The following is a 16,625-nucleotide window of genomic DNA, read 5'->3' as shown; positions in this document are numbered from 1 at the left end:
ACCCAAGGGATAAAAAAATACAGCTTCAAAAGGGCACATGCACTTCGATGTTTATAGCAGCATTATCATCAATAGCCAAAATATGGAAAGAGGCCAAATGTCCATCAGCTAATGAATGGTAAAGAAAATGTGGTGTGTACACACACACACACACGCTCAGGAGTATTACTCAGCTATCAAAAAGAATGACACATTGCCATTTGCAATCACGTGGATGGTGCTAAAGTGTTTTATGTGATGTGAAATAAGTCAGGCAGAGAAAGACAAATGCCATATGTGGAATTTAAGAAACAAAATAGATGAACATATGGGAAAGGGAAAAAGGGGAGAGAGAGAGAGAAAAAAACAAATCATAAGAGACTCTTAATGATAGAGAACAGACTGACGATTGATGGCGGGAAGTGGGAAGGGGATGAGTTAGATGGGTGATGGGTATTAAGGAGGGCACTTGTTATGATGAGCACTGATTGTTGTATGTAAGTGATGAATCACTGAATTCTACTCCTGAACAAATATTGCACTATATGTTAACTAACTAGAATTTAAAGAAAAATGTGAAGAAAAAAAATAAACAAGTAAAAAAAAAGTTCCATGAGGTAAAAAGTTATAAATAAAAAGTCAATGGGTTTAAGCTTAAGAACAGAAAGTTGAACAAAGAATAAGAACAATAACCCTCCATAGCTCTCAGAATACAAGGGGTTAAAAATATATTTTAAAAGAATATAAATAGAACGCTTGGAAATTAGGGAAATAAATCAGGGAAAAGAAAATAAAACAATGAAATTAAGACTGGCTAGAAGCAGGCAAGGAATAAGATTTTATAGGAGAAAATGTATGCAGCAGAGATATCAACACTTTTACCTTCTTTTTCTTCATCTCATGCTTAAGTCTCATACCTTATAAACAGAGAAGGCATTTAGATACTAGAACCCCAGTGAACAAAGAATTGTCAATGAATATTATGTTATGAAAGAACTTTTTTTTAATAGATTCTATTTATTTATTTGACAGAGAGAGAGAGAGAAAGTGGAAGCAGGGGGAGTGGGAGAGGGAGAAGCAGGGTCCCTGCTTGAGCAGGGAGCCCAAAGCAGGGCTCGATCCCAGGACGCTGGGATCATGAGCCGAGCTGGAGGCAGACGGTTAACGACTGAGCCACCCAGGCGCCCCAAAAGAACTTTTTGAACTATAAAGGACCAATTGAATTTAAAGTGTTATTCATTACTTGTGTCACTAGAAATGGACGACAGAATATATCAAAGGAAGCTAGTGTCTAAATTATTTAGATATTATACCATTGGTAGTCAAAATACTGAATTTTCTTTGAAAGCAGGTGAATTACTGTCATAGAAATTAGAATCAATATACATTTGACAGAAGGAATATGATTTTTTAAAATATATTTATTTCTAGTATTTATGTCAGGGCATCATGTACTATTTTCAATCTCTGAGTTGTCTACTAGGTGTGATGAAATATATTGGTGTTTGTAGAAGCAGAGTAAGTGAGATTTCAGAATAGAGGCCTGAAACATTTTTAAACTTGAAAAAGCAGCATTTTCTAGGTGGAATATTTTACTCTTACTGACAGATTTAATAAAGATAACCATCACTTATTTTCTATGGCTGATTATAGACGTTCTTCACGAGGAACCAAGACCAGAGCAAGGGAGAAGTTATATGATCAAGTAAAACACTTGAGAAATTAGAAGAAGTTTATCGATATCCTCTTCAACTTATATTTTCCTCCTATTTGTCTGTAGACACCAAGGCCTTTTACTGCCAGGATCATTGTCTCCTGTCATGCTACCTTGATTAGGGTAGGAAGTAGATTAATGCTTCTACCACATGAAAGAAAAAGTTCCATAATTGATTGGGACACTACACACCCCATCTTCAATGAATCTTGGCTGGGTGTTTAGGAGCTCTTTCCTTCCTGCAACATTCCTCTGCATCAGTTTCCTCATTAACATTTGTTTCCCACTGCTACTTGAACCCTGTCCTGTATCTTAGTCTACTTGTCTATGTCCACTATACTCTTACTTTATATTTTGCTGATCCTGTCCTTGTTTCAGACTCTTACTAAGTAAGTATATGTTGGAATACAAATGGTTGGTTACCATTTGAACCAACCGTACCTCCCAGACCAGCACGAACCTCCTCTGGTATGGTAAAGACAATGATTTTAGATAAAATCTGTGATGGAGTAGGGCTGAGAGCCACAGTGCTACAAGAAATGGCTGTTGCATGAAATTATCTGCTACTGTGCAGAACTAATTTGATTTCTCCTTTTCTTTTTCAACACCTACCATAATTAAGCCTGGTTTTATTACGTAAAATCCCTTGAATACTGATTTTATGTCTGGCCTTTTTCTTTGCCTCCCATATTTACATTTAAGGAAAAAAATAGATTTTTTTTTTAAGAAGAGGTTTTGCCTAGACATTTTTCCGGAAAGGTCTGTTGTACTCTGAGTGTTTGCTATGCTCACAGTTTCTAAGTAAAGTACCCATAGCCCTTTCTGAATAAAGTGCCCAGGAGTGTTTCTTTGTGCATGAGTTGACATGCCCTATAGGATGTAGTTCAAATGTCCTAGTTAAAACTAGATCTGGGATCAGAACTTGAACCTAAGATAGCAATCCTTAGATTTCCCAAAAACCTATTAAATAGCTTGAGAAAATATCCAATAGGGAGACCTGCTATAAACTGACTAATTTCTCTTTCTTGGGAGAGTATATATAGGAGAAAGGCTGGGAAACTTAAATGACACAGCTTTAATAAACTGACATAGAGAAAATGAGTGTGCAAAGGCCATTGAGATAGAGAAGCAAATGGAGAGACAATATAGTGAGTAGCTATAATAGAAGTAGATAATAGGCCCAGTAAGCTGACAGAAAGAAGCTGACTATCTGGGCCTTTGTAGTAATTAAGACAAAGCAATGGAAGGCCCACTAGTGAGCAGACCAGATAAGCTGCCATTTGCTTCTGAATCTTTTTCTGTTTCTTTATGAGTGCTGAATTATTCAACTACTTAGAAAGTGTTTTTGGCTTTCTTACTTTACTGTGTAACATTATAATAAGTTCATCAACTGGATTAACCTATGAGTCTGTTCATTTTAATTCTAAAGAGTCCATACACAAAAATTATCTAGTGCAGTGGTTCTTAGTGTAGCTCCTAGGCCATCATCATCATCATCATCATCATCATCATTGCCTGGGAATTTGTTAAAAATGCAAATTCTTTGGCCCTGCTCTAAACCTACCGAATCAGAAACTCTGAAAGTAGGACCTGGCAATCTGTGTTTTCCACCATCCAAATGAGTCAAAGCACACTATAATTTGCAAACAACAAATCTCATAATCTAGTGTGACTCTCTTATTTTATCAATTATGAAAATGATGTGTATTCTTTCCTGGGTACCTTCTAGATGCCAGAAATTAAATTATTACATATATTCCATTCTCATGATCACCTGGAGATATAGATATTATCATTTCTATTTTATAGATCATGAACCAGTAATTTAAAGAGGATGAGTTATTTTTCCAAAGATATATATCTTTGGAGACACACACACACACACACACACACGTAGCTGAATTGAGGCTAAGAATATAAAAATATCTCATGTGCCTGACTCTAATACCATTACTGCATCTACTATTATATAATACTCCCTAAAAATAGGATATGTAGAGATATGATTTGCTAATTGTTGTTCCAAAACTCAGTTGCAGAGCCAAGATAAAAAAGCTAGGTTTTTGTTCCTTATTCTGCCTGTTATATCTAATACAGATTGCCATTTCCTATAAAATCATGGTATAGACCGGTGAAACAGAAGACAGAACTCAGCAACAGATTAATATATATATAAACTTGCTATATGATAGGGGAGGCACTACCAAGATAATTGTTATGTAAATGTGATAACAAATTTGGTTCTCTGTATGCTGAGATGAAGTTGGACCTCTACTTCGTATGATATGCAAAGGTATTTCTAGGTTAATAAAATGTGACTAGAAAAAAAACCCCAGCACAGTTAATGCTAAACCATGAAAGAAGTATCTCATGACATAGACGTAGGAAAGGTTAAACAAGTTTGTAATAGTGTAAAATACAAAGTAAAAATGAGTGGATTAAATTATGACAAAGATTTCTGTTCTATGAAAGAAACTAAGACAATGTTAAAAGATGAGTAACAGATCTCTCAGTCTAACAGGAGATTGGTATTTAGAATAAACAAGGAATTCTTGGAAAATCTATACAGGAATTTCAGGAAGCCTAATAAAAATATGAATAAGCAGTTCACACATAATAACCAAGCCTAAATAGCCATGAATTACATGACGAAATGTTCGGTTGGATTTGAATTTAGAAAAGTACCGTTATAAAGCGTTGGTGTGTGGTATGACTTTACATCCATCAGCGTGGCAAAATTTTAAAAGCCAGCTAATAATATCAAGTATTTGTGATTATGTGGGGTATAGCAGTTATCTACTGCTATGTGACAAACCACCCCAAAACGTAGTGGCTTAAAATAATAGAACATGATTTTGCTCATTAATCTGCAGCTTTGTCAGGGTTTACTCTGCTCAGCTCTACTTGTCAACTAAAGTGAAGTCTGGGGGATAAAATCCTCTGAAGGCTTGTTTACTCAACTATGGGCTCTTGATACTGGCTGTTTGCTGGAACACCCACACATGGCCTCTCCATCTGGCCTTGACTTTCTCACCACATGGTGAAAGAGTCCCAAAGCCAGAGTCCTGAGAGAGTGAGCATATACAGCAGAAGTCCTATTGTCATTTTATGATCCAACCTCAGAAGTCATGCAGCATCTCTTGCTTTGTTGAGACACTCATAAAGGACTTTCCCAGTTCAATGCCTCCTGATGGGAGAATGGCAAAGTTCTGGAAGGGTACGTGGAACTGAAAATATTGCTGTGATGAATTTTATAAGGAATAAGTTGCTACATGAAGAAAATAGGACTCTCTTACATTATGGTGGGATTGTAAACTGATACATTTTGGGAAAATTTTAGAGGAATAATGGAATGAAGTATAGTACATCTTAATGCCCTAGCAATCCTGTTCTGGGATATATACTTCCAAAGACATTCTACCCTAGTCCTTAAGGGTGCATGCACAGGGATGTTTATTTTTTTTTTTTAAAGATTTTATTTATTTATTTGAGAGACAGAATGAGAGAGAGAGAGAGAGAGAGAGCACATGAGAGGGGGGAGGGGCAGAAGGAGAAGCAGACTCCCTGCTCAGCAGGGAGCCCGAGGCGGGACTCGGTCCTTGGATTCCAGGATCATGACCTTAGCCAAAGGCAGTCGCTTAACCAACTGAGCCACCCAGGCGTCCAGGGATGTTTAATATAGCCTTGCTTGTGACAGTGGGAGTTGAAGTGAGCCTAATTTGTGGGAGTGGATGAATATGGTAGAATCACACTATGTAAATTTAGATAGCACTCAAAAGATGAATTAGATTAATATAGAAAATACATTTAGATTTTCAAAAATGGTGTTTAGAACTAGAAAAAAATTAAGTTAATTTAACAATGTACAAACATAAAACACCACTGAAGTTTTCAAAGATAAATACATATATAGGAAATACAGAAATCAGTTTAAAAGTTGATATTTTAATGTTAATTATTGTCATGTTAATTACTACGTATAGTGTAATAGTATAATAGTAAACCATCACTATACATTCTCGTAAGGCTTCTGAATAAGTTCAAAATATTGACTAAAATGCAGCATTTAAGTGACTTCACTGTATGTGGAATTCCCAGGAGTAAAATACAGAATCTTAACAGTAATACTATTGATTTTCCTTGTGTGTTGCTTAAATTATCTTCGCTTTGTTTTTTAGTTAAGTAAAAAGATTTAAGGAAAGAAATAGACTAAGATAAAGGGACATTCGAGACACCTGGTTAATGATATCTATTTTTCCTTAAGTTTTCTAGAAAACTGCCAGACTCACAAATAAAAATTATAGGTGGTATGGAGGTCAAATAAAAATGGTTCAATCACTACATGTCTTTAATACTATTTGTATATTGGTGAATTGCAAATTTTGATATATTTATATATATATTCACTTTAGATTGGGAAAGGTAAAATTTTTGCTGATTGGTCATTAATGTGTGAGTCAATAAATCTATTCTTATTTACCTAACAAAATAAAATAATTTGTGTGTAACATTTCTGTTTCAGGTTCTGTTGAAGAATCCAATATTTACATGCCTAGCTCTGACCAAAGCTTCAGAATCTTTAGTTTTTATTGGAGCTTCTGAATATTTGCCTATATATATAGAAAATCAGTTTTTATTAACACACGCTACAGCAACTAAAATTGCAGGTAGACCTTTTCTGCTTATTGTACTCATTTTGAAGTTTTTTATATAAAGTTTTCTTACATGTATTTATGAAATATTTCATAAATTTAAATTAGGAGTAATAGCATTTGCTCAAGTTTCATTTATCTTGTTTTATTTTATTATTTTTCAATGATTCTATACATTACTCAGTGCTCATCACAGTAAGTGTGCTCTTAATCTTCTTTATTTTACCTACCCCCACCACCATACATACATACACCATACATACACCACCATAAATACAGCTTGTTATCTGTATTTAGAGTCTGGGTTTTTGTTTGTCCCTCATTTTCTTTGTTCATTTGTTTTGTTTCTTAAATTCCACATATGAGTGAAATCATATGGTATTTGTTTTCTCTGACTGACTTATTTCGCTCAGCATTATACCCTCTAGGACCATCCATACTGTTGTGAATGGCAAGATTGCATTATTTTATTCCATTGTATATATATTCCACACTGTCTTTATCCATTAATCTATCAGTGGACACTTTGGCTGCTTCTATAATTTGGCTTTGTAAATAAAGCAAAAAGCATAAGGAGGCATATATCCCTCTGAATTAGTGTTTCTATATTCTTTGGAAAAATTCCTGGTAGAGGAATTACTTGATCACAAAGTAATTCTATTTTTAATTTTTTGAGGACCTCCATACTGTTTTCCACAGTGGCTGTACCAGTTTATATTCTCACCAACAGCGTACAAGGATTCCTTTTTCTCCACATCTTTGCCAACACTTGTTTCTTGTGTTTTTAATTCTAGCCATTCTGACAGGTGTGAGGTGATATCTGATTATTGTTTCAATTTGCATTTCCCTGATGATGAGTGATGTTGAACATCTTTTCATGTGTCTGAAATGTGTCTCTTGTAGGCAGCATATAAATGCTATTTTATTTATTTATTTGAGAAGGGGGGAGAGAGAGAGGTGGGGGGAGGGGCAGAAGGGGAGAGAGAGAATCTTAAGCAGGCTCCATACCCAGTGTGGAGCCTGATGTAGGCTTGATCTCGTGACCCTGAGATCATGATCTGAGCCCAAATCAAGAGTTGGACACTTAATCAACTGAGTCACCCAGGTGCCCCCCCCCTTTTTTTTAGAGAGAGAGAGATACATGCTATTTTTAATCCATTCAGTCACACTGTGTCTTTTGATGGGAACATTTAGACCATTTACATTTAAAGTAATTATTGATAGGTACATACTTATTACCATTGAGTTTATTGTTTTCTGGTTATTTTTGTAATTCTCTGTTTCTTTCTTTTGTAATTGATGACTTTCTTTAGTGTTATGTTTGTATTGCTTCCACTTTGTCTTTTATATGTCATTATAGGTTTTTGGTTTGTGGTTACCATGAGGTTTATATTAACATCCTAAGTATGCGACAGTCAGTATTTGGTTGATGATTACTTTGGTTTGAACACATTTTAAAAGCTCTATATTTTTACTCTCTACCCTCCATGCTTTATATATATATATATGCTTTTGCATTTTTAAATTTTATGAAACCCTTAACTAATTTTTTGTCCTTTAACCTTCATACAACTTTGTAAGTGATCTACTAGTTTTGCTATATATTTGCTTTTACCAGTGAAATTTTTCCTTTCATAATTCCTTACTTCTAGTTATGGCTTTTTATTTTTCACTAAAGAAGTCCTTTTAACATTTCTTATAAGGCTAGTTTGGTGGTGATGAATTCATAACTTCTGGGAAATTATTTTTCTTGTCATCAATTCTGGATGATAATCTTTCTGGGTAGAGTATTTTTGGTTGTAGTTTTTTCTTTCAACACTTTGAATATTTATGCTACTCCCTTCTGGCCTGCAAATTTTCTGCTGAAAAATCAGCAAATAGCCTTACAGGGTTCCCCTTGTATGTCATTAGTTGCTTTTTCTTGCTGCTTTTGATTCTTTATTGTTAATTTTTGACATTTTAATTATTATGTCGTGGTGTGCACTTTCTTGGATTCATCTTGTTTTTGACTTCTGCTCTGCTCCCTGTCCTACCTCTCTTCCTTTCCCTTTATGGAGAGCCACTATTCTAAAGTTAGAGTACATTCTTCCCAAACATGTTTGTGTATTTTTGCTGTTTGTAGGCCTGAGTAATCTGTTTCTAAAATTCACATATCATTTTGTTTATATTCTTCTGCTACTTTCATCTGAAATTATATCCATCAGATTCATGTTATTATCTATCTATTTAATGCTATGGAATTCTATTTTATGAATATACCACTGTTTATTTGTCTATTATCATACTAATGGACATGAAGTTGCCTCTAACTTTCCACTCTTCCAAACAATGCCATAATGAATAGGCTCATACCTGTCTACTTGCATACATTTGTAAAAGTTGGTCTAGGTTTAGACATTAAAAGTGAATTGCTATTGTGCATCTCTTCAGTTTTACTAGATACTAAGAATTGGCTCTCCAAAACAGGTAGCAATTATTATTAAATGTTTTAAGGTTCTGGCATTAATGGGAAAGTTGTAAATATTATCACTTATTTTATGTTGTAAAAAGTCAAGGATGCGTGCAGTAACTTTTAGGGTAACCAGTAATAGTAAAAAAAATAGTAAAAGAATATATTAATTTGAAAATTTTGGTTAATAATTTTAAAAAACAAGAAAGGAGGAAATAACATAAAACATGTGGGACAAATAAAAAACAAATGTTGAGATATGCAAAAATTTTGGCCATCAACCTATTATGGAGCAGACTTTATGAAACAGGGCATACCATTGTCAGACTGCAAATAGTCCAAAGTAAAAAAATATGGCAGTTTTAAGGGCCATAATGACAATGTTTTTCCATGAGTCCACCACGTTGTTTGCCATTCTGATAAATCTAACCAAGAGATTGAGGCTAAATTCATTCAATTTGTTTAATTATAGTGTTTATTTATTTATTTATTTTTTAGATTTTATTTATTTATCTGACAGAGACACAGAGAGGGAACACAAGCAGGGGGAGTAGGAGAGGGAGAAGCAGAATTCCCGCTGAGCAGGGAGCCCGATGCAGGGCTGGATCCCAGGACGCTGAGATCATGATGTGAGCTGAAGGCAGACGCTTAATGACTGAACCACCCAGGCGCCCCTAATTACAGTGTTTAATTAAAGGATAATATCAGCAAAACTCCAAGCAACAGGGTAAGGCCACATGCAGTATTGGCGTCAACCATGCTGGCAACGTCTTGTACCCAACCAGCTAAATAAATACCTTGGCCCTCATGGTCTACCTTAGAAAGCAAGATGGCTTTCTCCTTAAGTTTCTGTATTAACCTTTTTACTTAGCCTGAATTATTAATCCAGATATAACAGGAAGTATTAGCAATTGCATATATTCTACCTTGGCCTACAAGGATGAAGTTTTGGGCAATTCTATCTGAAATAGTGCTGATCAGTGGCAGAGGCTGATCAGAATGCTTTCTGAGGAAGAGGTGTGGTGTCACTGATTATTTCAACTAAAGTCAGGAACAAATTTTGTACCACCTTTTCTGAGTGTATTACTCTTATTATAGTGATAACTGCCTTCAGGGTGCACATAAATGTGTCAATAATCCCTCCAGGAAGATCCTCTGAGAAAGATTTCCACAGTCTTTGGTGGGCTATTTGATCTACTAATAGTGTTTCTTTAAACACTTGAAGATCTCTTATGAATATCCCTATGGCCTGAATATACCATTTTCACTTGACAAGTAAGGCTTGTCAGATAGTTGTGAATGGGATTTGGTGTATCCCAAAGTGAGAATATCAGTCCGCAGAGTCACAAAGCCTCCTTTGGGTCAGGGCTTCAGTTTTGACAAAGGCCAGTAGTAAGCTAAGAGTTGTTTTTCAAAACTAGCTTTTTAGGGAGTCAGTGAGTCCAAACCCCAAGGGATGCTTCTGAATGGAGGCTGGCTCCCTCTTCCAGAATGCTCCAGTACACAAAATCATCAGTTATAGAGACTTGTAGCTCAAATGGGTCATTAGGTGTGTGCTGCCTCAAAGCAGGAAGTATGCCATAGCCTGTTGCTTAGCTTCAAATGTAGATCTGGATTACACCCATTGTGGGTTAGCTAATCACAAAGACCACTAAAACCGAATATCTATATGAGTCATCTACTGTCTGTAATCTCAGAGTCCAAACTGATGCTACGCGGCCTCTTGGTCAGGGGGAAGAGGGACAACAATTTGTCCTTAATTTCCAGAGGGGTTGAGCATTGTGAATCTGTCTGCATAGTTCCCCCAAAACTTGATGAGCAGGCTTCTGGATTTTGGTGGGCAGTCTTCTGGATTTTGTTGGGCTTTATCAGTCATCTTTGCTGATGAAGGTGTGGTTACACCAAAGTCAGAGCCTTTGAGTCTGAGACTTCTGACCCTCCAACCAACTGAATATTTATCTATCATTGAAAGCTTTTGGCATCAGTGGGTAATGGTACTCACAATAAATCCTGATCTACGCCCTAGTAGTAGTAAATGTCAGGGGAGTTTAGGAAATACTTCAAATGTATATTTGTGGACTTGCAGCATGAATGAGAATTGGTCTTTTTCTTTGGTTGCTAATAGGATACCAAAGAAGATTTTGGCAATATCCAAGACAGCATCTCAAGTGCCATTCATGTGTGCCATAAATTTAGTTACTTCACAATGTCTGGGACTTCAAGGGACATAGAAGCAATAACTAAATTTAATTGGTGGTTAATCTGCTATAAATCTCAGTTCCCTGATAACTGTTTTCACTGGGCATAAGGCCTGTTGAATTGGGTTATTGCACAATTCTTATTCTCTTACTACCCCTGCTTCCTTTAAGTCCATAATCAAGGCTGGGATTTTCCTTTCTCCTCCCAGGAGTCTATGTTATTTCTGTTGGACCATAAAAGAGGAGACAGGGACACAGGTTTGGATATTGCCTTCTTCTTTTTTTTTTTTTTAAAGATTTTATTTATTTATTTGACACAGAGACAGTGAGAGAGGGAACACAAGCAGGGGGAGTGGGAGAGGGAGAAGCAGGCTTCCTGTTGAGCAGGGAACCTGACGCAGGGCTCAATTCCAGGACTGTAGGATCATGACCTGAGCCAAAGGCAGATGCTTAATGACTGAGCCACTCAGGCGCCCCTGGGTATTTCAATTTATGCATTTCATCTTTACTTTTGGAGTTCAGGAGCATATGTATTACAAGTTTTTAAGTATAATTACCAATTATACATTTTGGAATTTAATATACAATTGAAAGCCACAGCATTAGTATATTGAAGCCACAACAAAAGTACGTTGAAGTTGTCCAAAGCCTCACCCACAAGGTCATTTTATCACCTTTTGTGAGGCAGTTTGGTCCAAATTCTATTCAGTGCCTCATCTATGGTTTTACACAGGAAAATGTCTTTTTTTTTTTTAAAGATTTTATTTATTTGACAGAGAGAGACACAGCGAGAGAGGGAACACAAGCAGTGGGAGAGGGAGAAGCAGTCTTCCTGCCGAGCAGGGAGCCCAATGCGGGGCTCAGTCCCAGGACCCTGGGATCATGACCTGAGCCAAAGGCAGACGCTTAACAACTAAGCCACCCAGGCGCCCCAAGAAAATGTCTTTCTTAGGGAAATCTTCCTGAGAAGGTCACAATATTATAGCAAAACAACTCTGAGACATTTTACTTTTGTCTTAGAATGGATCCAAGGTTAGCATAACAGACTGTAGGAGGAACTAGGCCCTCAGACAGCCCAGTTATGACCAATTTACATTAACAAATAAATGTGCATTCTGCTGTCTCATCAACAAACCAAATCAGATCAACTTCTATTGATTCACTGGTTTCTGTCCATAGTGGTTTTAAATTTCCCTCTTTTCTCATGCATTATAGTTGTACACCTCTATAACTGTTGTTTGAAATCAAGAGGAATCCTCTGTCTAACCAGTATGAGTTGTAATAATAGTTGTTACAGTGGGGCAGACCTGGGATTTTTTATGGTTTCAGACCTCACATTTAGGTCCTTAATCCATTTTGAGGTTATTTTTGTACAGTGTAAGAAAGTGGCCCAGTTTCATTTTTTGCATGTCAATGTCCAGTTTTCCCAACACCATTTGTTGAAAAGACTGTCTTTTTCCCTATTGCATATTCTTTGCTGCTTTGTTGAAGATTAATTGACTATGTAGTTTTGGGTTTATTTCTGGGTTTTCTATTCTCTTCTGTTGATCTCTGTATCTGTTTTTGTGCCAGTATCACTGTTTATGTAAAACTTTGTAATATACCTTGAAGTCAGGAATTGTGATGCCTCCAGCTTTCCTTTTCTTTTTTAAGTTTGCTTTGGCTATTTGGGATCTTTTGTGGTGACATACAAATTTTAGGATTATTTGTTCTAGCTCTGTGAAAAATACGATTGGTATTTTGACAGGGATTGCATTAAATTTGTAGATTGCTTTTGGTAGTATAGACATTTTAACAATATTTGTTCTTCCAATCCATAAACATGGTATGTTTTTCCATTTCCTTGTGCCATCTTCAATTTCTTAAATTAGTGTTTTACAGTTTTCAGAGTACAGGTCTTTTACCTCTTTGTTTAAGTTTATTCCTAGGTATTTTATTATTTTTGATGCAATTGTAAATGGCATTATTTTCTTAATTTCTCTTTCTGCTGCTTTGTTATTATTGTATAGAAATGCAACAGATTTCTATAGATTGATTTTGTGTCCTGTGACTTTACTGAATTTATTTATTATTTCCAATGATATACTTGGATTATTTTCTCTTTATTTTTGCATATTAGTGGTTTTTGATTTGTGGCTACCATTAGGTTTGTATATAGCATCTTCTTCATATAGCAATCTATATTAAGTTGATGGTCACTTAAGTTTGAGCCTATTCTTTACTTTTCACCCCTCCCCCTATGTTTTTAGGATATGGTGTCATAGTTTATGTCCTTTTATTTTGTGAGTTCCTTGACTGATTTTTTACAGATACACTTATTTTCACTGCTTTTTACACTTCCTATTTTTCTTACTCTTACTTATTTTTTTTCCCTCACAGAGTCCCCTTTAACATTACTTGTAGGGCTAGTTTAGTGGTTATGAACTCTTTTAGCTGTTGTTTGTATGGGAAACTCTATCTCTCCTTCTATTCTGAATGTTAGCCTTGCTGGATAGAATATTCTTGGCTGTAGATTTTCTTCTGGCCTGCAAAATTTCTGCTGAGAAATCTGCTGATAGCCTTATGGTGTTTTCCTTGTATGTAACTGTCTTCTTGTCTCTTACTGCTTTTAAAATTCTCTCTTTATCACTGCTTCTTTCCTTTTCAATTACTGTGTGTCTTGATGTGGACATCTTGGGTTGATTTTGTTGGGAGATGTCCGTGTCTCCTGGATCTGGATAACTGATTCCTTCCCCAGATTAGGGAATATTCAACTATTCTTTCTTCTTCTGGGATCACTATAATGTGAATGTTATTATGCTTGATGGAGTCACTGAGTACCGTAAGTCTATTCTCATTTTGCATAATTTTTCCCCTCACCTGCTCAGCTTGATTTATTCCCATTACTCTGTTCTCCAAATCTCTAATTTGTTCCTCCACTTCCTGTAGCCTGCTATTTATTCCATCTAGTGTATTTTTAATTTCATTTGTTGTGTTCTTGATCTCTGATTGGTTCTTTTTTGTGTTTTCTATCTCCTTTTTAAGGGTCTCATTGATACTCTCCACTCTTTTCTTAAGTCCAGTGAGTATCCTTATGATCATTACTGTGAATTCTCCATCAGGCATACTACTTAGATCTGTTTCACTTAGATCTCTTGCTGTGTTTTTTTTTTTTTTTTTTTGTCCTGTTATTTCATTTGGGATGCATTCCTCTGTCTCCTCATTTTGTCTAACCGTCTGTGTCTGTATCTCTTTGTTAGGGAGGTCAGCTATGTCTCCTACCTTTGAAAGTATGGCCTTATGAAGAAGAGGCCCTGTAGTGCTCTGCAGTGCAGAATCCTCTGTTCACCAGAACCTGATACTTCAGGGGTGTCTCCTATGTATGTTGCTTGTGCCCAGCTCTTGTGTCCTGGCTGCTTTTTCCTTCAGTCCTTTCAACTGAAAAGGCTCTCTTTACCTGTTGTGGGCAGTATTGAGTCCCCAGCTGGGGTGGGGCACACAGTTTTAACGAGGTACACCTCAGGCTCCCACAGGGCCCACTCCTGCTGCTGCTGGCACTGAGGCCCTTAAAACATGTGAGTTGGGAGGTTTGGTGTTGGCAAGGTTGCAACAGTCTTCTGGGGGAAGACTTCTGCAGCACTGGGACTGAGGTAAATGTGACTGGGAAGGGTGGATCCATCAAAATCTGAGGGTCCAGGGCACAGTGTAAGCAAGTTAGGTAGTGAATGTGGGCACAACTCTGGGGGAACATAAATCTTATAATAGACAGTAATCAACTGTCTAAAGATAAATTCTATGTAGAGTATTTCTATTGAAAAATTGTCTGATCTGAAATTTAAGAACTTCTGTTCATCAAATGTCAGCATAAATCTTACCTTTTGATCCAGTAGAAGACATTATCTTTATTACACTGGACAGGAAATGTATCTTCTCTTAGTTCCAGGAAAGACACAATCTCTGTTTTCCAAAACTGTAAGCAAACTTGCCGTCTGTTCTTGAGGAGAACACTATCTCTATTATCCAAGGTTGTTTGTTCACTATACAAATATCCTTGAAGAGATAGAACAAAAACCAGTCAGTGATTCTGCTGGCTAGATATGCAGAAACATGAGATACATGGAGAATTGCTGCCCAATAAATATGATAGTAATTTTATTACATATACATAAAGATTATCAGATTGAGCACACACTCTAGTATGTTACTTGCAAGAGGCACTCCTAAAATATGAGGACATGAAAAGGTTGAAAGCCAAAGGATAGAAAAAGTTCTCTGTGAATGCTAACCAGAACAAAAGATGGTATAAGTATAGTAATTTTAAGTATTGTATTCTTCAAAGCAAGAGGCATTACTTGTTATGAAGAGATCATTTACAATGACAGCAGAATCAGGCAGTGAGGTAGATAAAACAATTATACGTGGGCATGCCCTCAACAATGTAGCTTTAAAACAAATAGTTGGGTCAATTAGATATTGGTGATATTGAGTCAATTAGATATCCTTATGAAAAAGGTAAATCTTGACCTCTACCTTACTATGTACCCAACTACTAATTCTAGATATATTGTAGATCTAAATGCAAATGGTAAAATTATAAAGCTTTTTAGAATAAAACATAGGAAAATATTTGATGGCCTTAGTGAAGGAAGACAGATTTTTTTACATAGGACAGAAACCACATAACCATAAAGGAAAAAATAAATGGTATTACATTAAAATTTAAGAACTTCTGTTCATCAAATGTCAGCATAAAGAGTAAAAATGAGGGCAATCTTTTTTTTTTTTTAAGATTTTATTTATTCGACAGAGAGAGACACAGTGAGAGAGGGAACACAAGCAGGGGGAATGGGAGAGGGAGAAGCAGGCTTCCCGCGGAGCAGGGACCCTGATGCGGGGCTCGATCCCAGGACTCTGGGATCATGACCCGAGCTGAAGGCAGGCGCTTAATGACTGAGCCACCAGGGCGCCCCAAGGCAGACAATCTTTTCAATAGAAATATTCTACAAAGAATTTATGTCTAGCATATGTAAAAATAGGGGCACCTGGGTTGCTCAGCCACCCATGGACGTGGAGTGGTAGCATTTCATCCCCTACTGGTGAAAGTGTAAATTGGTTTAACCATTTTATGAATCTGTTTAACAGTATCATGAAAATCTGAACATATACATATTCTCATTCAGGAATTCCACTCCATGTTACATCCTCTTTTAAGAATATACCTAGAGGAAGTGCAAATGTTTACAAAAGGACATGTACATGAATTTTTAAAGTTGCACCACAATTCACAATATCACAGTGAGTAAGTTGTGGTGTGTGTGTATTCTAGAATGCTATTCAGCAATGAGAAGGCATCATCTATTGTCATATATAAAAACGTGGGTGAATTTTTCAAACATCATACAAAACAAAAAAAGCCTTAATATATACATACTTTATGATCCATATTTTATAAAATCCTATAAGTGCATGAAAGAGCCTTTGATCTTCTGGCAATGTTGGATTTTTGATCTGGGTGGTAGATTCATAGGAACAGTTACTTTGAAAAGTCATCAGTATGTACAAATGTGATTTGTGTACTTTTCTGTACACCAATGAAATCTTTACATAAAAAGTTGATTGGAAGTTCTGTGCATTGGTTGGATTTTCAACTGTTT

At 36.2% G+C, this 16,625-nt stretch overlaps 1 protein-coding gene across 1 annotated transcript in view; it reads left to right on the top strand.

Annotated features, from left to right (window-relative positions):
* The window catches only part of SLCO6A1 (solute carrier organic anion transporter family member 6A1), a 110,097-nt gene that overhangs the window by 28,201 nt on the left and 65,271 nt on the right, over nucleotides 1–16,625 (top strand). Inside the window, exon 7 of the mRNA XM_088023659.1 lies at nucleotides 6,216–6,360. Coding sequence (XP_087879785.1) covers nucleotides 6,216–6,360 — 145 coding nt within the window. The remainder of the gene's footprint in view (nucleotides 1–6,215; nucleotides 6,361–16,625) is intronic.

Source organism: Eumetopias jubatus, unplaced genomic scaffold (assembly GCF_037043125.1).
Source record: "Eumetopias jubatus isolate StellerSeaLion01/CBP00866 unplaced genomic scaffold, mEumJub1_p1.0 scaffold_5, whole genome shotgun sequence".
Taxonomy (NCBI): domain Eukaryota; kingdom Metazoa; phylum Chordata; class Mammalia; order Carnivora; family Otariidae; genus Eumetopias; species Eumetopias jubatus.
This window is presented reverse-complemented; position numbering and strand designations above follow the sequence as displayed.